This window comes from Serinus canaria, chromosome 4 (assembly GCF_022539315.1).
Source record: "Serinus canaria isolate serCan28SL12 chromosome 4, serCan2020, whole genome shotgun sequence".
NCBI lineage: Eukaryota > Metazoa > Chordata > Aves > Passeriformes > Fringillidae > Serinus > Serinus canaria.
This window is the reverse complement of record NC_066317.1, coordinates 28,434,644-28,456,727: the sequence shown is the minus strand read 5'-3', so window position 1 is coordinate 28,456,727 and position 22,084 is coordinate 28,434,644. Positions and strand designations below refer to the sequence as shown.

Genomic DNA, 22,084 nt, shown 5'->3' with positions numbered 1-22,084 from the left:
GTAGTTTCTACTTTATTTCTCTTCCTTTAAGAGGTTTATCAGGTGATGAGTGCAAGCTGAGGTAGCAGGTCCTAGGGTTGCTTTTCAGATGTGTGAATGCTGCAGCAGAGTAAAGGAGGTGATGTGCTGTTGCTGAGACACACTTGTTGCAAGCTTCCACATCCACCCAGGCCTGCAGGTGGTGTCTTCTGATTTCTGAGTCAGTCTAATGGAAGGACTCTCTTGTTGGCCACCATTTCTTAAGTTGACACAGTGGGAGTTCTCTGCACTCCCAGAAGAGTAAACAGTTCAGCATCAAAGAAAGCGCGCTGTTTTGTCAAGTGTGTCTGTCAGGTTCAGAGGAACTGCTGGACTTGTCCAGCTTCCACAGAGACCTGACTCGTTTCAGGAGGATGAAAACATAGAGGAAAAATAAAGCACGAACAAGTGTCTTCTGGTTTCAGCTGAGGTCAATGGAAAGAAACTTTTGGATCATGTTTTGAATAACTGTTTTTGACTGAGAACCAGTTTACAGCAGAAGAAAGTAAAGTGTACCAGTTCTACTGGGGCAAGTTCAAGGCTGCATAGTGCTCAGAACCAATAAAAGCTAATTTCAGGTGCCTTATTTTGGACCTTGAATGATAGGCCTTGTGCTGGATCTCTATGCAAGTGATTAGAATGACTAAGCTGTAAAATCACATTTTTATTTTAAAAATACTTTTAACTGATGTTACTTGGATTTTGAGTAGTTATTGGCATGAAAGAATCCTTAAGTAACATTTGATCCTCCTCGCTTAAACTCTTTGATTTGGTTTTATCTAAATAATATGTAGGCAAATGATGCAGTTCTTGTGCTTGCTTGTTTCCATTTTCCCTAGGATCAGGGACTCTAAAATTGACCAGCTGATGAACTTTGTTTGCATATAACAGGTAAAGTCAGTAAACAAATGCCATTGGGAGGATCCTTCATCTCTGAAACAGTATTTTCATACCAGCTTCTGTTTCTGTTATTACTCAGCAAAATGAACAGTTAAAAATAGGCCTGCTCAAACCAATCTTTACTTTTCTTGACCAGTTTGGGTAAATGTTAGGATATGCTATGATTGTTCCTCGGAATAAGGAGGAGTAGAGTGAAATATTTGTAGAGCATAATGAGGTAAATATTAAAATGAACTTGCCTTGCATCATTTAAAGCTACTGCTGTAGCCACTGAAAAATCAGTAAACCCTCTAAGCTCATGCCTACTAAAAAGCTGGGTTTATCCTACAAAAAAGCAGAGGGTTTTTTGGAGTCTCACACTATATTTAAAGTAGTATTTAAATACTACTGGGCTTCCGTATTTCCTGCTAGGGAATACAGTTTTAATATTCTGTGAATGAAGTACTTTACATTATGTACAAAAAAAACAAAACCAAACTACTCCCCCCCCCCCCAAAAAAAACCCCAAAAAACCAAAACCAAAAGAAAAACCAATTCACAAAATGGAAAAAACAACTGAACAATAAAACCTCAAACCAGAAAACACAGTCAGCTGTATTTCTTTAGACTCCCACAATAGTAGCTTAATCTCAGCTCTTTTAAAAGTTCAATTCTGTACAAATGAGCTGGTTTTTAACATGTCAGAGTGAAAAAAATCAAACTGTGATTCAGAGAGCACCTTTGGCTGCTTTTCCCTTTTCACTTCACACCCCCCCTTTAATTCCTGTGTCATTCCATCAACACACAAACTTTAAAAGACTATATAGAGTATTTCAAAGCCCAATTCCAGACCACTAAGCCACTTGAGCTGCTTGATATTAGTAGCTCTTTGTCAACAAAATATATTAAAACCTAAAAATAGATTTTTTTTTCCCTTTCTGTTTGGAGATGGAGCAGCACCTAGCACATTTCACATACAGGTGGAACTCTGAGATCTGGCTTCCTACATCCCCTGTCAGAAGGCAGCAGTGTAGCCCAGAAGGAAAGGAAACACTCTGGCAAGGAAAGGAATGTGTAAACCTGTATCTTTACACCCAACTTGCTGGGCAGTTAACAGAGTGATAATATTTCAGCCTTGAAATGTGATCCCTATTTCTCCCCTAGCTGGAGGGTTAGCACTGCAGTGATAGAAGCAGGCAGATTTATCCAAGTGAGGGACTGACCTCTTGAGTGACCAGCAGAACAATTCTTCACGCTAATGCTTTTGCTTGAAGCTAAAGAGTTTAAGTAATAGTTGCAAATTATATACTAGATTTTTTTGCTCTCTTGTGAATTTTCCTTGATGTTTTACCTGTGGCTGTCACTTTTTGTTTGTATGGCAGTACCACGGGGCTGGTGCCGTGTTCCGCCACGCCGACGACGTTTGGGGACCTGCGGGCAGCCAACGGCCAGGGACAGCAGCGGCGCCGCATTACATCCGTGCAGCCACCCTCCGGCCTCCAGGAATGGCTGAAAATGTTCCAGGTAACCATGCTTGCAGAAAGAACCATCTGAAGCAACTCTGCCTCCATGGTTTATGTAAGGGAGCGCTTCAGTAGAGTTGGTCTTCCTTGTGCATCCCACAATGTCTCTGCCATTGATTTCGCGTTCTCTTGCAATAACAAATGGGCATCGGCTTTAAGGAGTACTTGTTCCCTGTTTCAGCACAAAATAACAGCTTTAACTGGTTTCTTAATAACATAATCCTTCCTGTTTAATGCTTTCACATCTTCTGCAAAGTCTGTCCGACGTGTAAGGGCTACCTGCATGGCCTCAAGCCATTTTTGCTTGAGACTAGTAAGCTTTGGTGCATGGTTTGTTTCAATGCAATTACGGCTCTAGATTTGTCACAAGTCTGGTGTCTTCTAAGAATAGAAAGAAAAGTTTATCAAAAATAGATTAAAAGGAAACTCACTGTGTATTTTTACTCATCTCTGTGTACTGAACATGTCAGCCAGCACATGGGAACACAGCTGAAGGAAGAGGATTTTCATATCTTTTAAAATGCCTTCAGCAATGCCTAAAAATTACTGATCTGGCCAAAAGAAAAGATGTGAAGGACAAAGCTATGGACTACTTGCATAGGTTGGAACTGAAATGTGCCTGGACACCGGTCAGGGAGCACGTGAGACAATTTTGTATATGTTAATACAAGCAAGGTTTGGGGCAAGCTTCTCCTTCTGGTCCACATGGAGATCTTAACATTTTGCTCTGTGTTTTTAAGAAGCAGGGATGAGTCTTAGTCATTGATTTGAAAAATGGAAATATTATGTCTTCCTATCTTGATTAATAAACCGTTCCTTCTAAAAGCATTTCTAAAAGGAGCAACTAACAAATACAGGCATTGTTTCAATTACTGTAACAGGCAAAGATAAAAGAACAATATTGTAGATACAGGTATCTATCATACAATTTTGCAGGCAGAAGTGTGCTTTGGCTTGATTCATGCTGCCACATAATACCATTGATCTCAATCACTGTCAGTTCTGAACATTAAAATAATAATGTAGAACCTCTTTCCTCTTTATTTTTACACTTTATGATCTGCTTAAACCAGTGGAAGCTTGAAATTAGGATTCTTGTACACATCATTCAATTTCTTAAAAATATTCACATTTAATTACTGTGGTGTATCTTTTTTAAGACTGTTCATAGAAATATGTCTTTTTAACCCCTAAGAATCATATTTGAATGGTACCATGTATATTTATATGGTAACGTAATACTACACTGTATTTTAACATTTTGTAATGTTAGAAGATTTGTACTAACAAAAGCTATTTTATTACAATATGTAACCTACACTGATGTAAGATTGATAGTTAGTGACAGTTACATATTTTTGAGAAAGATCATGAAAGGCTGAAGTGTTTGAGAGTGGTGCAGACACCCATGACAGTAAGAGCAATGCTATTGGCTGTTTGGTTAGGATGAGTAGTCTGTAAGCCCATGAAAATTTTGCCTGTCCAGACAAATGTGTACAGCGTGTAATGTAGAAAACATGTTTTAATACATATATATTTAGATACTTTCAACTTGTCAAAGTACTTAGTTGCAGTACTAAATGCCTAAATGCTGATCTATACTATTGAGACAGAGAGGGAGAGGCCTCTCTCTCCTAACTGGAGATTACTGAGCAGCACTTATTGATCATGTCTGTCACTGGTAGTTTTTATTGCATTCACAAAAGGGAGTCCCTTACTTTTGAAGAAAAGCTTTCAGAGTCATGTAGCTCTATCTCAGTGTTACATCTGCTTGCCTCCTCATTTTCCATGTGCTTATTTTTCACATGAGTTTCATGAAAGGGGCAGGTCTTAAACAGCCAAATGATAAAAGCACATTCATAGGGGAGGTAGCTCTGCCCAAAGGGCAGGATTAAATGGCACATGCAGCATCATTCTTGCAATACAAAGTTTTTCCTGTAGAGAAACAGGAATGAGAGAGCTTTCTTTGTGTACTTGCTAGTCCAGCTTAATAGCTCTCTCATTTTATATGAAAATATAATTCCAATTAATTTTAAAGCTCAATTTCTAGAGGCATGTTAGGGGGACATATGTACTGTTTCAGGTAAAACTGTTCTTTGGCATAGAAGCTGGCAGTGACCAGTGATACTTAGCTATTTTGAGGACTCTCACCTGGATGTTGGCCTTCAGTCCTTCTCCTGTGTTATCTTTACAGATAAAATCAAGACCACTTTGCAAATATTAAGAAAACTTAAGATGGTCTATAAGGTTTTTTTTTAATTTACTTTTTATATGTATTTCCTATTGTTATGTTTTATAATCAATCTAAGCCTTTTGTTTTTAAGGTAGTGAAATAATGCAGAAGGGAGAAACAGTTGTATAGTTGCACTTTCTCTTTAAAAATAAAGTTGTATATGGATTTCAGTGAAGTCTGAAGAGAAGAATAGAAAGGCATCTTATTAGATTCAAGACAGTTAATTTCTTAAAGGCCTATTTATTTTTTCTGGTTTGCAGTGGCTCTTGACTTCAGGTCTTTTTAGGAGTTTTTAAAACCCAGTGCCCAAGTGTGTCTTTACCAAATTTCTTCCTTTACAAGAAGTTTTAAATCACCAAATTGCTTGGCATAAGGAAAAAAAGTCAGCTGGGTGCTAAGTTCAGTCAGATGTGGTATGTGCTTTAAAAATTATTAAGCTCTCCATTCTTCCTACTTCATATATTTAGGGTGTTGTGGTATTTTATTTAAGTAATTTATTTTAAAATGGCATTTTCATGGAAAATTGATTTTGAAAAGTTGTTCCATACACACCAATATAGGCAATCACTTTGAATAACTAGTGAATGCTGTCATTTTACCTACATCTGGAAGCATTCTTTTTCATAGCAGTTTAGATAGTGTCCAAAATGCTTTTGCCATATCTGGCATTTTTTACATAAATAGTTGGCTTAGTCACCTAAATTCAAATTGCTTACCATTCTCCCTTCCAAAGATGCTGAGGAATGAATATATGTACAACTGAGTAGTCCACCTCTTACTGAAGCAGGCATAAAGATTGTACCGTAAGCAGCATTGCAGCATTTTCTGCTCTGTGTCTTGTGGTGGGACTAGGTCAAGGGTTGGAGTTTCTGTGCTACCCCTACGTGCAGCTCTGGAGAGATCTGCACTGCAGCTTCACGCCCCTCTTGGCTGCATCACCATTCCTGGCTCATTCCAGAGCAGTCCTGCAGACTTACAGCAGGTCCCCTGCCCGTCCCTTTGGTTTGGCCCTTGTGGCAGTTTTGCTACATACAAGTTCAGCTGGTTTCAGGAGGAACTCTACGTTATCCAACCTCTGGAAGGGTTGTGGAGTCCGAGCCAGTCACGGCTCCTCTAGACAAGGTCCACCATGTGCGCTACAAATGTTGGGCCTGGGGGACCAGGCTGGGGACTGGGCTCTGATATGGGTTAATGAAGGGACTTCAGCACCAGCTGCTCCTGAGTCCCTCCTGGTGTGACAAACTACTTGCTGTACAGCTCTACAGCTGTAGATGGTGTTTCTTTCGGTGCTTATGTGCTATTTTTATCCAGACTGAGATACCCTCAGGGTGTGGGATGGCAGGGTTTTGGATAACTGATCCAAGAGCTGGACAGAAGCAGGCTCCAAGAAGAGCCCTTCTGCAGGTCTCAGTAATGACAGACCTCCCTTAACAGAATTTAGTAATGGAGAACAGCACCCTGAAGTTAAACTCTTTAAAATAGATTGTCCTTAATATACCTATTATAGCAAAAGGATATAATTGCTACAAGCTGTAATTGTACAAATTGAAGGTAGCAGATGAGAGCTGAGCAATAGAAGAGTGCAGGTCATGGAAGATGAGAGGTGCAGAAACACATGATGATAAAAAAACAGGTGGCAGGTCAGACAGGAGGTGTGGGGTGGAAGTTGTAGAAGCAGCAAAGATGTTGTTTATATTGATTGTAAAAAAGGGAAGGCATTTACCCAGAGTGGTGCAGGGGGAAAAGAAGGGATAGTTTTCAGTTAGGTAGTGCCATTGTTACAGCAGCTGCTTTACTGGATGAGGGAGGAAAGGCTGGTATGAACAGCCAAAAGGCTTTGGCTGACAAATCAACACCTTCCTGAGGAAATGGCAGCAAAGAGGGGATATGTTTCTTTAGGATTCTGAAATCATTCAAAGAGCAGTATCAGTGGGCCCTGCTGGCTTCCCAAGGGCTATGTTAATGAATCCTGGAGTTATCTTTTCCAAGGGAAACCCTGCTCATAATAAAAACTTCAGTTCAATTTTACATTAAAATTAAATTTCAGTTTTGAAGACAAGGAAAGCAAAGGAAGACAATTAAGCAAAAGTATTTTAAAGATAAAGTATATTCTTTACAAGGACCTTCAATTTGAAAGGGAATTGCCTGGTAGAAATCCAAGGCGTCTGGTCACGACGCAACCTGTCTCAAAAGTCTCTGGTCTTCTACAAAGTTTGAAACTTTGCAAACCAGCACACAGTTACTTTTTCTTTCTTTGCAAACCAGCACACAGTTACTTTTTCTTTCTTTTTCTTTTCTGTTGTTTCTCATCAAAGCCACAGTTACTCCTTTTCCCTTCTGCCTGATGAGCGACATGTAGTTTTCTTGCAAGTGGATCAAGCTACAGGGCCCAGAAGCAGAATTTACTAGTCTTCATTAATGCAAACAGTTGTGTTCATCTGGCAAGGCTTCCTCCCAATTTTCCATGCCAGACATTTCCCTCAGAGACCCCTTACCAACTGTAGCTGGAGGTTTGTTTGCTTAAGTTAAAGACTGAGGGGACAATGTCCTAGAGACAACATTTTGTAGCAGTTGATTGCTTATAAGAAGATCCGTAGGAAGCTGCCTGTACCCATCCCCTAATGATGACAGACAGATAAAAGAGGGATCTGCTTTTAGTCATTAGCAACTCTTTCTCATTCTTGAATCCTTTTCTTTTCTGTCCAGATCTGTATTAAGTTTTAAAAACCAACTGAGTGTAAGAGAGTTACAGATTAAGATAGCATAGTTATAAATCAATAACATGTTGGTAACTGCTAGTAACATTTGCCCCAGTAGCAAACAATGCTCTTCAGTTACAGTTATTCTAATTTAGTAAATGTAGCTGCTTATAAATTAAGAGACTGACCTTGGAAATTTATATTACAAGGAAGTAGCACAAGTATTGCTTTCCTTCTTTTTAATTCCCCTAAATTCAAACACGGCTGACAGATGACATTAAAGACTGCAAACGTTTGTACCTAACACCAGCTAAGCTGTGGGTTAATGAAACAAACAGCAGTTGGAAAATTGGTGAGATAAACAGTACTTCAGTGCATAATTTATGGAGAACTGCTCTGTGATGCAAATGTTTCTATTGAAAGAAATTTATAACAAAAGCTGTTTACAACAGCACTGCTGCAACTTTGGCTGAGACAGTCTTGTTTCTTTTTAATATTGTGAGGTATTGTGAATGGGACATGGAAACCCTCATCTCCTGTGGTGATACTGCATTCACACAGGTGGATGGGGAATGTTTTCTTGCCAGTTTAAACCATTTTACCAGTTGCCCACAGTGTGTGGAAAGGCTCAGGTCAGGAACTTCCTCCTCCATTAGGGTAGGCAGTCCAGTACCTGGCACACATTTGCTGCAGGGCAGGGCCATGGCAGTGGGGTGAGGCAGCTGCTGTGCACGCTGCTCCCACGGCATTCCCAGAGAGTGCTGGCTCCATAACCGAGCCACCTCCACTGCCCTGAGGGACTCGGGTCACTTGGAAGTCCCCATGGCCATCATTTGGGTAAATTATACTTCTACTGACATTTCAAGTATTTTGATGTTTTAAATAGGGAGAAATGATGCAGTGCAGTGATCTTTTTATGTCAAGTAAAGCTGGGTATTTTATCTGCTTTGCATTCACTTTCAGAAATTCCACCTTCTTCTTCACTTGCCCCATTGTTCTGGCAGAAACTACACAGTACACTGACATTGTAGTATTGTGGACACCAGAGTGAATTTTTGGAATCAAGTCCAAATTGAGAGCATAAGTAGTAAAGGTCCTAAGATAAATGGCAGACTAAAACAGATACAGAAATCAAAACTGTGAGGTATCTTGCCCTCTCTTTTTGAGTTAGCCTCTTATGGTAACTGTAATATCCTTTGTATGTGCTAATTTACTTGTAAATGTCACTCTAGAAGACATTTGAGAATAGGAATGTGAATCTGCTCTCAAAATCGTGATGTCTCATTTTCTCTGTAAGGTTATATTTGTGCTCTAATTCTGTTGCTAAATCAGCTAGCAGTAGCTGTTGTTTTTTCTTTAAGTTTTCTTTCTTTAAATTGTTTTCATATAGCGAATCAAATGAGCACAAATGAGTTTAAGACATGATTTTTAGATCCTCAGTATATTAAGTTACAATTTTTTTTCCCTACAAATGATGCTACTAATCTGCTATGCTCCCAGTTGAGTGCCTTATTAAAATCTTCAAATTTTATAGCACCCATTAGTAAAAATGTAGAGTAAGAAAATTACCAATCAAAATTCCCTGTTTATTCAAGTGTAAGTTGATACTTACAAAATATGCATTGGTTTATAGCCAGGATTCTGAAATTACAACATTGTCACTTAGGGACATACTGTAGTAATAATCAGAGAGTAAGCTAATGTACTTTTCAAGAAAGTTTTTTACTTTCCATTCCTCTTATTTCGAGATTTTGGTCTACCAGATAAAACATGAAGATTAAAAGCTCTCATCTCACTTGAATGCACAATAGAGAAAGGGTGTTCATTCTATTGCAACCCCTCCGTTGTCTCTAGCATGTGTGTAGATTTCATCAACTTCAAAAGAAGCTTAATTAATTCAATTATTATTACTAAATATTATTATCTATTTAATTGCCAATCTCTATGTGCATATAACAAATCCTTTCTTAGCTTATGAATTAGTGTAGTAATTTTGAATATTTTGTGTTGATTAAGTCCTCATTTTTGTGTCATTAGCATGAGCATTTATCTCCTGGCTTTTTATATGCTTGTATATAGTTCAATGAGGAAACTTAATTTGCCTTATTGGCACAGCAGTGGCACTTACTGATATAAATGAAACCAGTTTGTTAAACTAAGCTCACTCTTTCTTTCTTCTTCTTCCCTTGCAGAGCTGGAGCGGACCAGAGAAGTTACTTGCTTTAGATGAACTCATTGATAGTTGTGAACCAACACAAGTAAAACACATGATGCAAGTGATAGAGCCCCAGTTTCAAAGAGACTTCATTTCCTTGCTCCCAAAAGAGGTGAGAATTTTGGGGTAGTATTGCATTCTGAAGTGCCTTGGCTGCCATCTTTAGAAAACTTCTGTGCTGGTTTTGCCAGCGTAGTGATGTAAACTCATGTTAGAGCTTCACTATTTGGAACACTGCCATAGCATGTCTGCTGTAATTTCAGGTTGACATATCTCTGTCTTTTGATAGCATTTAGATACTTGGAAATACAGATGACCCCTTTAAACAAAATCCCAGTAGCTCTAAAAATATCTCTGTATCCTAATTGGGCCAATTGTGCTTTTTTTTGGGAACTAATTCTGTCAGGGCACACACACAAAGATTTCCTCTGGATGTAAGATCTCTCTGCACATTATTCCCTGAGTGTAAGCATTATTTTTAATGCTGTAAGTGGTGAGTGTTTTGTTAATGTTATTTTTAAATTTGTTGTAGACAAACGGAACCCTAAAATCGCTACCAAATATACAAAAAGTAAACCCAGAAGAGCACTTCTTACTAAGGATCAAGCCAAACTGTAATTAGCAGACCTTACAGTAAATCCTTCACTGAAAGTCAGATCATGTTGTATCCGGTTAAAGAGAAACTGAGATTTTGGTGTGTGTAATTAAGTGCTGTCCACACAAGAGTATTTTGTGATGTCATCACAACTAGAACATGAGGGTGGATATACAAGGTTATAAACCCAGTTTGCTGCACTTATTGAATAAATGTATTTTAGTTGATTTATAAATAGTACTTCTCACCTTGATTGATTTTGGGGAGTTACATCTCAATTCCTAACCCTTTGCAAAGCAAGTTCTTTTAAGTTATTCTGGTGTTTGTATTTGGCTGCTATGTTTGACATGGTTTTATTACCTGAAGACTGTTTCATGTCTCTGTTCTTTGACATTCTCTTCTGACATACATCCTATTTTTGAATCCTTGCATGTACAAACCCCTTCTTTCCTTTACTACACTGTCATATCTTCACAAGTCTGGAAGTGTCACAGCCTTCCCTTGCTGGCTGGCATTTGTAAGGGTTGGAATCAATTTATGCAGCAAGTATTAACTTAGCCCACAGGCCATGAGATTAGTATTTAGAGAAGTAATTCCTGCAGCAGCCTTCTCAGGGAGTGGAAAGGACACTGGGGGAGGAGAAGAGTTCAGCAGCACCTCTGCATGGTTGCCATATTTCTAGAGAATCTGTCCAAAGCATCAGAGGCAGAGGAAGGCATCAAGACTTTATATTTTGAAGAGACAGAAGATACTTTGCCACTTCTGCATCTGTTCAGTCTGGAAATTTAAGACTATTGATAATAGTAACTCAGAGGTCATTTCTCTTTGCAATTTTGTGGCAATACTCATTGAAGTACAACCAGTGATCTAGTTACACTGTAACTGAAGATGTTATAATTTCAGTTTGCACAATTTCTTCTCAGAAGAAATACAGTACTTAGCAGTTAAGCTTCCTCACTTAGGTATCTTCCCTCCCCTGTAAACTACTAATGTTTAATTTGTTTATTTCTGGTGTGATTCCTGCCTCTTTAAACCAGAATATTGTAATGTGTAGCTTCATGACAGGCTGAATTCACCAGTGAAGTTGGCTTGAATAATTTTTGCTTCCTAACCCCGAGTCACTGTCACCAAAATTACCCGAGTTAAAAAAAGCCACAGAGCTGCCTCCACCATCTCCTGTGCTGTTCCCCCAGCCAGATCTCTTCAGCAGGGCTGTCCCCAGCTGCTGAGTGCTGGCTGCAGTGGGGGGTGATGCTCTGAGCTCTGGGGGCATGGGTGAGTTGTTGGGGTCAGTAATTCCATGAGGAGGCTTCCCTGGCAAAGGCAGCGCCCTGTGAAAACACGCTCCCTTGGGCTGTCGCTCTGCATTAACATCTGTGGGTAGCTCCAGTGCTGTTGGATGCCATGCACTGATCTTATTACCAAACCAGAACAGGAAGATGATGTGGACAGGAGGGCTTTGCTTCAAAACCATTATCTGCAATGCAAAGGCAGTAACTGAAATGCCAAATAACCATGGAAATGTTTGCTTTCCTCCCGATAAAGCAGCAGGCAAACAGTTAATATGAAATAAGTACTCTTGTTTTCTTGCTGAGACTTTAGAAATAATTATTCAAATTGCTTATTTATGAAAATCAGGTCGAGAAACCAATAGATAAAGAGTTCTGCTGAAATCAGTCGTAGAAATGTTTTTGGTTTTTTGTGTTTAAGTGAAAAAAAAGGCAAGGAACTGCTTGCTATTGGGTGTTATTAACACTTCAACAGAGAGTAGTCGTAAATCCAGTTTAGTCAAAGGTCAGATCTTTGTTACCTGAAATTTTCTTATAACTAGATCCATGAGCTGAGACAAAGGGATGTCATCCACTGCTAATCCTAAACTCAGCTGTGGGCTGTGCTGACCATTGATGACTATTTAGATAAATGTAGTCTAAAATAAATGTTACCCATATTTAACCTGGTTTAGAATCAGTTGGCTCATAGGTTTAATTAACACCAGCTTAGCAAATGTCTGTGTTTGTATAGATAGTAATTTTAAAGTAATATTTAAACAAACCGCTGTCAGCTGAGGAACATTCGGCAAAAAATGGAAAGGGGCCGTGTCATGTTTGAGTTTTGTCACATGCGGGTCTCTGTGATGTGTGTTAGGAAACAACACTTCCTCAAGAATTTCTCATGCCAGGAATAAAGACAGAATGTCTAAAAGGACCAGTACAGTTGTTGCTCCTGTAACAGAGCCTTACACCAGATCCCAAATGCTGACTCCCTGAGTAAGGAGAGAAGAACGTTCTTCAGTTTGTGGCCTGGGGTGCCTACAGGATCTAACACATCATTTAAGGCACAGGTCCCTCTAATGTGGAGTGCTGTGTGCTCCCCATGAGCTGCAGGTGATGACTTGCAAACCAGGTGTGTGTGCAACCAAAATGCAAGCAGTCGTGCCTTGCTGAATTTTTATTTCCTGCTCACACTGGCTTGTCTAGATTACTAAATGTTTCTCACAAAATAAAACGAAAAATCTTCTGAGGTCAACAGCCTGCAGTTATGACTTCCTCAGTAAATTTCAGTCTTTGCTGCTTTGAAGAGCAGATTCTGTTTATACTTTCTGTCTGTCTATCTATCTAATCTCATCATTTCAGCTAAAAATGAAATTGAAAGTCCTAACAAAATAGATGGCAAGCAGAAGTAAAAGCGGGTGATCTGATTTCCTTGACAGCTTCTGCATCCTGTTAATTACTGACAAAGTCCCCTCTGTGAGCATGTTAGTAGTTCTCTGCATTGTTGTTTATCAATAGTGTTCTTTCTGCAGAGATTTTAGGGACTCCATGTATTTCCTGTGACTTTCCTGCATCTTACTTATTTTCTGTGACTAGAGTAGGGAGTTGCATTGTTGCTGTCAAGTAGAAAAGCTGTACTTGGTCATCACACCCTTAATGATATGCTCTTTGTGTTTTGGACTGTGACTTATATGCCTCTCTTTAAGGCTTCATGGAGATGTGGAGATTTTAGGGGCTTTGTTGTGGTCACTATATGGCTTAGCTCAGTCAGAGAACATCTGAATTTTCCCCAATAACTTTAGTTTTGTCACGTGGAAGAGCTCATCTTCCATTTACTGTCTGGTGCTCATTAGGATTTGCCCTGTGGTTTTGGTAACAAGCTGTACTAAAGTTACGTGTCTTGGTCCTACTGCATCCCCATCCATAAAGCTCCTTGTAACTCCACACAGGAGTGTGTTTGAATTCACACCAGAAAATGAGCAATACCTACACTGCCTTTCCTATGGCTGCAGAGTGGTTGGAGCTCTGGGGAATGTAGCATTTACTTGTTCTCTATTTGGGCTTTCTGAGTGATGTTACTCATCACAATGTACATCCCTAGTTGCTCACATGGTGAGTGCTGTACTTTTAGTTCAGCTCTCAAAATAACTTTTGTTGAAATTGTTAGGTAAAATAACATAGACATAATTACTTTGGTAATAATTTTTCTAATGATTCCAAGTAATGTGGCTTACATTTTAAAAAAAAATGTAGTAATTATTTCAGCTGACACCTATTTTCTTGCAAACACAAGAATCATTTTGTGATATGATCTGTAAGGATTTAGTTACTTACAATGATTGTTATATTTCCACATGCCCACAGGAATAAACTGGAGTCTGTTAAGTTTCAGAGATTGTTTAATAATTTATCGTTCCAATTTTCTGTATTTCAGCCCCTGATGTGTGATAGTAAATGGAGTTATTTCACTTTTCTCTTCAAAAGCAGTGCAGAAAATACACTTTCTTCTTATTTTTTACAGCTGGCACTGTATGTGCTGTCATTCCTGGAACCCAGGGACCTTCTGCAGGCAGCCCAGACATGTCGTTACTGGAGAATTCTGGCTGAAGATAATCTTCTCTGGAGAGAGAAATGCAAAGAGGAGGGTAAGGCTGAGCAAAATGATGGATGTAATGGTCAAAGTGTTGCCATCATAAAAAGTGCAGTTCATTTACATAATAAGCTTAAAGTTTTACGAAAACAATTCTTGTGACTTTAGATTTAGTGCTAGTTATTCTTTAAGCTACATGGTATGTATCTCTGTTGAAAGCAGGAAATAGAAATAATCCATGGAGTGCTGGAGTTTAGGCTTGAATATCTTGTTTATAAAGTATGCTAGTTGCATGTTTTTAGAATACAGTTGGGATTGCTTTTTGAGGATTGTGTTTATTCAAAATGCAACCAAAAGAAATAACAGCCGAGGTGTAAAAATGATAGGAGTGTAGTCTGGCAGTTGTAGCATGGTGGAAAAACTGTTTCAGTGGTTGGTAGAAGGGGTTCTGTAATTTCATGTCACTTGCAGGGTAATTAAGGCAGAGATGGCACACGGTAGTGGGAGATGGTGCTGAAAGGTTTGCTTGGAGAGAGACACACAGTCCATTAGCCACATGGATATTATCCTGCTCATGCCAATTCAAGAAGATATGGTGCTCCAGCACTGATATGAATGGGCAAAAAAAGGCTCCCATGAAAGTAGCCGTGTATATGTGCACATGGAGAATGCAAGCTCTTATTTTTAAGGATAGTTATAGGAGCAAGGAGTCTCTTTGAGCCAGGGGGAAAGGGGGGGGTAGAAGACCACATACATGTGATCCCAGAGCAGTCTCATCTGGGACACAGTCCTGTCTGGACTGCCTTGGATTATGGAAGCAAGGACTTCTGAAGGGTTGATGCAGAGGCTTCAAAAACCAAAAAAAAATGTCAATTGTAGCTGGCTATTTGTGAGGACACCTAATTTGTTTTCTTTTGTGATGGAAAGCAGGTGTCTGACCTCCTAAATCTTCTCAAAAGATTCTCCTCTTAAAAATTTCAGTGAAAATGTATTAAAAGGACAGAGTGATAAAAAAGGAGAAGGTTGAGAGGGGAATGAGCTTACATTTGTGAGCTTACAAGTAAGAGTAAATACATCCAGGCAGGAGAGCACAGGCAAGCAGGCCAGTATTGCAACCTGCTTAGCCTCAGTGAGCTGCTCAGTAACATGAAGGACCCCTTAATGCAAGATTGCAGGCAGAGAGGGGGCTAAAGGCAGAAGAGTGAAATCCACATACTGGCAAGACACAAGACTCCTGCCAGTAATGAAATGCAGTGGAGAGAAGAGCTGCATAGAAAAGAGAGCAGGGTAAGAGAATTGTAAAAAAAGCTGTATCTGTAGTAGCAAGGGTAAAACAAAGCTCTGCTACTTAAGTGTCAAGTCAGAAAGGGCATAGCTATACTTAAATTCCAGCCAAGAGAGGACAGTGCCAAAAGCACTGAGCCTTTCAGATCAAGAAAGTAATCAAAAGCTCACTAATACCAGGAGTCACAGTGAACTTAAAGGTAATGAAGATGGGTGACCAGAGTGGAGAGCCACAGACAGAAAGGTTGACTTCTTGAACTGTTCCAGAATAAGCATATAAATGGTTAAGGAGGTTTTTGGACAGTACCCATTTATAAAAGGCAGTATTCTGCTGCATTGCCTCAGAAAGGGGGATCCAAACCCGAGCTAGGAGGTTGCCAGCAAGGAATGATGAACTAGAGCATTTTTAGTTGTGATTATGGTAATGATTGTGCTGAACTGTCAAGGACAGAGGGAGTATAAATCTCTGAGGAGCAGGGTGGTGTCATTGACACACAAATGTTGGCAAGCAGGAGATTGTTACATTTCTGCCATATTTCAATGTCAGGGTTCACAGTAAAGGTTTGGAGGGAAAGTGTTTTCTGTGGGGTGGCCTCATCTCTCCCCCCCCCCCCCTTTTTTTTTTTAAATTCCATTTTAGGGATTGATGAACCATTACATATCAAGAGGAGGAAAGTAATAAAACCAGGCTTTATACACAGTCCGTGGAAAAGCGCCTACATCAGACAGCATAGGATTGATACCAACTGGCGGCGAGGAGAGCTGAAATCGCCCAAGGTGAGGTTCTGAGCTCTGTGCACGGGGCCGTGAACAAAGCAGGAGCAGCTCATGGCTCGGGTTCTTTCCTTTGGACAAACAAGACTATCCATGCACAAAAAGCAGTGAATTGCTGCAGAAAAAAATAATTCATCTTTTAGCTTACCCGGGCTTTAAATTATATTCTGACCACCATTTTGGCAACGTGTTACGCTTCTTACTACAGAACCCTTTCACTGCTCTTCTAAGAATTTCTGTACAATTTTGTGAATTCTTATAAATATGCCAGTCTCTTCGAGACAGGTAATCATGGAGAATTGATTTGAAATACTTATATTTAAACATACAGACCCATATATTGTATGTATATAGGTATACATGTATGTATTGGTAGAGCTGGGTCATGTTGCAACCTAATACTCCACAACTGTTCTGTGATCAATTCATGCTTTATTTTTAAATATATTCTTCTAAATTGAGTAGCACAAGACAATAACTTCATTCTATGTTTAAGATGTCTGTGGGGTTTTCTAAATGTTAAAATTATTTTAATGACATTGATATTTATCATTGTATCCTTTCCAAATGAAGACATGAAGCAATATTTCAAACCTTTTGTAAATAAAATAGCAACTCTCTAATCAAACCTGATAATGAACAAGCAGCCAGAACTGTCAAGAAAACCCATATTCAAGGGTTTTTAAGGTAATTTACCTGTTTTCTTAATTAAAAATAACAAAATAAAATAAGAACAAAAGGATTCCCTTGGAAAACCTATGGCTATATCCTGCTGTTTATTTGGCCACGACTTATGAACATCTCTGGCAGTGGTTCTGTATTTCTTGTGCTGATCTGCCACATCAAGTTATCTTGGAATTATTATTAAAACTACAGCCTCTGGCATTATCCAAATGCCATTTCATTTCAACAAACATCTTAAAAAATGTTTGGATATCTTAAATAAAAAATTCTTCATTCTACTAAGGATTTTTTTTTTTTTTTTGCTGTATTGCAATAAGATATACAGAACTACAGTTTTTCCAAAATCAAGCATTGAAAATCCCACCTCTATAAAGCAACATTCCAGTCCACTTTCCCAGCACATGGAATTGTTGCTTTTGTTTCCATTTAATTGAGTTGATGGTTTTCCAGTATTTGACTTTGGTGCTGACTGGCATTTAACAAAATACAATGCTTGGCTGATAAGGGAAAAAAATAGATGTAGTCAGCCTTGACCACTGAAATACAAATACACAGCAAATAATGAGCCCATCCTTTTCATTCAAGATTGAAACAAAAGGTAACAGTAAATTGAAAATCAACTGAAAAATAAAGAGATGGAATAACTGCAGAGGACTAGAGCAGTGTCCAGTTACTAATTCAGCCCACTTTTGTTAGTGCTTTTTCCTGGTACTTTCAGGAGGCTTGCAGTAGCTGTAGTGTGCCTGCTAAGCAATGCAGCATCACTCCATGGAAGGAGGGAAACACCTTCTTTGGTCCCAGCTGGCGGTAAATTAGACTTGACACACGGGATTAAGGGGCCTTATTATTACTGAAGCAACTCTAGCATTTTGTAATTTATGAATCAGGAGAGCACTTTGTTTCTCCTGCTTCTTTAATCTCCTGCATTAAATTGTGACTGTTGCTTTTGTGTTCTTGGTTGCCAGGTGCTCAAGGGCCACGATGACCACGTGATCACGTGCCTGCAGTTCTGCGGGAACCGCATCGTGAGCGGCTCCGACGACAACACGCTCAAAGTGTGGTCAGCAGTGACAGGCAAGGTGAGGTGGCTGCTCTGCTGGATTCTCTGGGAATGAGCCACAGGCAGGGCAGTGGCACAGCAAAAGTGCTGCTGTGCCATCAGACCGCCCTGCAGGGTGGCCTTGGGTGCTCTGGGGCAGGAATTGGAAGATGTACCGGATAAACGTGGGTTGCCTTTTCCCACACAGAAACTCCTCCAGTTCAAAAAAGTCACCTTGATGTGAAATTGCAATGCTGCTCATGTTACCACTGGCATATATCCTTGTTCTCTTGGCAATTCTGCTATTCTTGTGGAGTCGTTTGTGACATGGATTTTAAAGAATTTGGACAGAAACATTACTTTGTCTTCCTTAAAGCTTAACTTAGGCTGCATTTACCCCTCTGGATCTCTTTTTCTCGCTTATCTTCTAGCATTCTTTCTATTGTTTTCAAGTTTTTGCACTGGAGTGTTCATTTTACTGGCTCAGATTTCAAATACAGAGTTTGTTTTTCTTTCCAAGCTACTATATTGCTGAGCCACAAAAAAAAAAGAAAAATTAACTTGCTTTAGGTTTAAATATTTCCTATTAAATTAGATCCAGCTCAGGCAGGAATTTAATAAGCTTCAATAATTTAATTCTGGCTTAGAGGAGCAAAACAATATGTGCAATCAAAAAGACAGCACTGAGCATTTCAGTCATGTTAGAACATCACAGCTACTCAGCCAACAGGTTTTTTTTTTTTTTTGAGGTGACTGACCAACCAAGGGTGTAGAAAAGGCCTTGGAGAAACAGTACTTTTTCCTTTTAGGCTGGTATTGTGTGCACTTAAATGGTATGGGTAACAACAGGACAGCTGCTGAGGATAATGTGTTTAAGATGTGAAAGGTATCCACTTCATAATGTGGAAGCTGAATGTATTCAGCATTTGTCATTGCATGCCCAGAAGATCCTTGAAGGGATTGTTAATCCTACTGTGGGTAAGAATAAAATTAAGAGCCATAGGCAGCCTCACCCTGCTGCTGTTGGCTTCCCTACAACAAACTGTCTAATGAAAGATCCCATAAGGAAATTTACGTCTATTTTAATTGAAAAGGGCAACCTAAACACAAATGAAAAATACTTTTCTTTGTACATACCACACTCCCAAAAGCAAAATGTTCCCTTAAATATATCAAATTAAGCACAGTGGCATGACTTAACAATTACTGTTCAGTAATTTTTTGAAAGTAATTACAAAACCTAGTGTGGCCATTTACCCCAAACCTTTAAGAGAGCCAGAAATTGTGTCTGAAAGATGGAAGCATGCTGTATCAGCCCTCATGCTTACTGATGCTGAAGAATTAATAAAATAAAGAAACCCTAAAGGTTGGTTTGTGCAAATGAACATGACTAAATAATTCCCTTGACAGATGTAAAGCCCAAAATAAGGATTCTGTGTTCTTGCTGCTTTAACAGGATGATTTCTTAAAATATGAGCACATTGGATGAAATAAGAAAAAAAAGAGAAGTGTAGAAATGAACATCAGCTATGAACTGAAAAAGATGGATTTTATAGCAGTGAATTGAGCCAGGAGCCAGTCATTGCAGAAGACGGTTAAAAAAATTGTTAAAGAACAGTACAACAAAAAAAGCAAATGATTTTCAAGGATGCTAGAAAGAACAGGATATTAACAACAGGAATTACTATACTGTCACTGATGCAGAAAAAATACTTTGGAAGAAAATTCATGTGATGGAAATACAGCATGCAGTGATAATAGAACATTTCAGCAGAAACTCATGCTTACTACTGAAGTTTTGGTTTTTGTTATTAGAGTTGATCCAGATAATCTGTGTTTGATTTTTTTTTTCCCCTAAAGTAACCTTTGGCTTAATATTAGTGCATTTTCAAAAGGTATGAACACAAGAAGATTCAGGACAGGACAGCTAGAAAGCCAAAATGCATCAATGTTTAAATGGAGCTAACTAAAAGACTGGGTATTTAGGATACCCTATCTCAGAAAAAAAATATTGGACTGTGTCAAGAGGAGTCAACTAACAGGTAAAGGAAGGCCACGGCAATTAATGCCACTTAGCATTAGATTACAGAAAAAGAGATCCTCAAACTGCCTTGACCTCTTTTTTCATGCAGTTACAGGTTGGACTGATAAAAATAATAGTGCAGAAGTAGATGGCTGTGTGCACTGAAAGACTCTATCCCCATGACAGGACTGAAGAAAATAGAATAATGCAAAAATCAACATGGCACATATTTAAATGGGTTAGAAAATGGGTAATTATAGAGATCATGTTGCTAAAGTAAATGCAGAATCTTCATGGAGTATCTTTCTAGAGGAGTCTTGCAAGGATCTTTCCTTGTCTGTACTAATTAGCATTTATTGCTGCCTGGTGGGAAAGCATATACAGTCATTACTTGTAGGGAAAACAGGCTGGGGGACAGAGACAAGTCATTGTTCTGGGCTGACAGGGGTTTTATAGAAGAAGGTGTGAGCAAACACCGTCTGTACATGGTGAGAAATCATGTCATACATTTGGGATCAGAGAAGGGAGGCTGTGCTTATATAGTGTGGGATTCTCTTCTGGGCAACAGGAAAGTCTGAAAAAGGTCTGAAACATGGTTTTGCAGGAGGGATGCTGTAGCTGTGGCTTACAGAGAGCAGTGTTTCTTGGATAAATAAACAGAAAAATACAACACAAATCTATGGTTTATAGATTAGTGGTTAAACTACCAAGTGTGTGCTCTCTCCACTTCTAACACACTTCAAAAAGCTATTGGAAATCCTGCAGTGACTCAGAAAAATGCCAGGAATATGACTCATGGCTGCAAAACATGTCCTTGTATTGAGAAATATGGAACGACAGCTTAGTTTGTCAAGGGAAAGATTACAAGAAAAAATCCTTATAGTTGAAGTACCAACAGTTGAGAGAGAAATCTGATGAGTATTTTTTAAAAAGGGGAATTTTTTTGTTAAATCAGAGAGAAGTCTCCAGGGGTCTTCTGGCTCTTGCTATGAGAGCCGACTCTTACCTCCAAGACTGCTTTTTCTTAAAGTATCCATTCCCCTGTGTCAAAAGGGTAACTAAGGAAAATGTTTCTTTTCAGTGTTTGAGAACACTGGTTGGGCACACAGGAGGAGTGTGGTCATCACAGATGAGGGACAATATCATCATCAGTGGCTCTACAGACAGAACGTTGAAGGTCTGGAACGCTGAGACCGGGGAGTGCATCCACACCTTGTACGGACACACCTCCACCGTGCGCTGCATGCACCTCCACGAGAAAAGGTGAGTGAGCCTTGGTGCAGAGCCACTGCCACAGCCTGGCCCAGCATTTGGACACTCCTGCTCACACAAAGTGCTCCTGAAACCTGGGCACCTCACCCAGCACCGAGTGAAACGCACACCAGGCAAAACATAAATCAACAGAAGGGAGGAGATGATTAATAGGGGCAGAAGCATAAGAATACTAAATGAAGAACTGGAAATTGAGTCATGTACTTCAAAAAGTCACAGTCTGCGTTATTTCAAAGCTAAGTCTTTGTTACACCATGATCCAGTCTCCCACACGGAATAATTTCTTGTCAATGCTACAGACTTTTATTCATTTTACCAAATAACCTTCTAAGTATTTTCACTAAGTATTGCACTATTTTATTTAAATTTTAACTGATTATAACATAATTTTTGCAATAATCATGTCTTGATTCAACAAACGTTAGCAGAGCTCTGTTATTTGGCTGTGGTATGGAGTTGTTGACAGATTGTTGGTTGCATTTCTTCTTTTTTGAAGAGTGGTGAGCTTTTTCTATGTAAATTCCATTAATGTTCATTCCATCTCATTTCTGTTATTGCCCAAAAAACCGTATAGAAGTATAAACTGAAAAAAAAAAATCAAACAGAATAGCTGTCACTTTACTAAAAGTGAAATTTCTGAAGATCTTTGTTTGTTTATTTGTTATAATTAGTCAACTCAGTTATTAAAACAGGATGTCTGTAGCACTGGCTGGAGCTCACCATGTTCATAAGCTTTCATAGGTAGATACAACAGTGCACAGAATTTCTCATGGCATTGTTTTGCTGTTCAGGAATGAAGAGCCTTTTTAAATGCTGATTGCTAATTATATCAAATAGACAGATCCTGAGGAGGTGAGTAGAGAAAGGAAGAAGAGCACTCGAGTCGTTTGAGACCCCATTAAAATGTCACACCCAGCCAGAACTTTGGTGGCCGGTGCACCAACTCTATCTAATGTCCCAAACTGAAACTCAGAAGCCCTTTGTA

The 22,084-nt window shown here is 39.2% G+C and overlaps 1 protein-coding gene across 3 annotated transcripts in view; it reads left to right on the top strand.

The window, feature by feature from the left end:
- Positions 1 to 22,084, top strand: part of FBXW7 (F-box and WD repeat domain containing 7) — a 177,082-nt gene that overhangs the window by 147,356 nt on the left and 7,642 nt on the right. For all 3 annotated transcript variants that reach the window (XM_030238957.2, XM_050973460.1, XM_018926720.3), the window contains 6 exons: positions 2,280 to 2,421; positions 9,545 to 9,679; positions 13,955 to 14,078; positions 15,948 to 16,084; positions 17,731 to 17,844; positions 20,909 to 21,090. In XM_030238957.2, the coding sequence (XP_030094817.1) occupies positions 2,280 to 2,421; positions 9,545 to 9,679; positions 13,955 to 14,078; positions 15,948 to 16,084; positions 17,731 to 17,844; positions 20,909 to 21,090 (834 nt within the window). The remainder of the gene's footprint in view (positions 1 to 2,279; positions 2,422 to 9,544; positions 9,680 to 13,954; positions 14,079 to 15,947; positions 16,085 to 17,730; positions 17,845 to 20,908; positions 21,091 to 22,084) is intronic.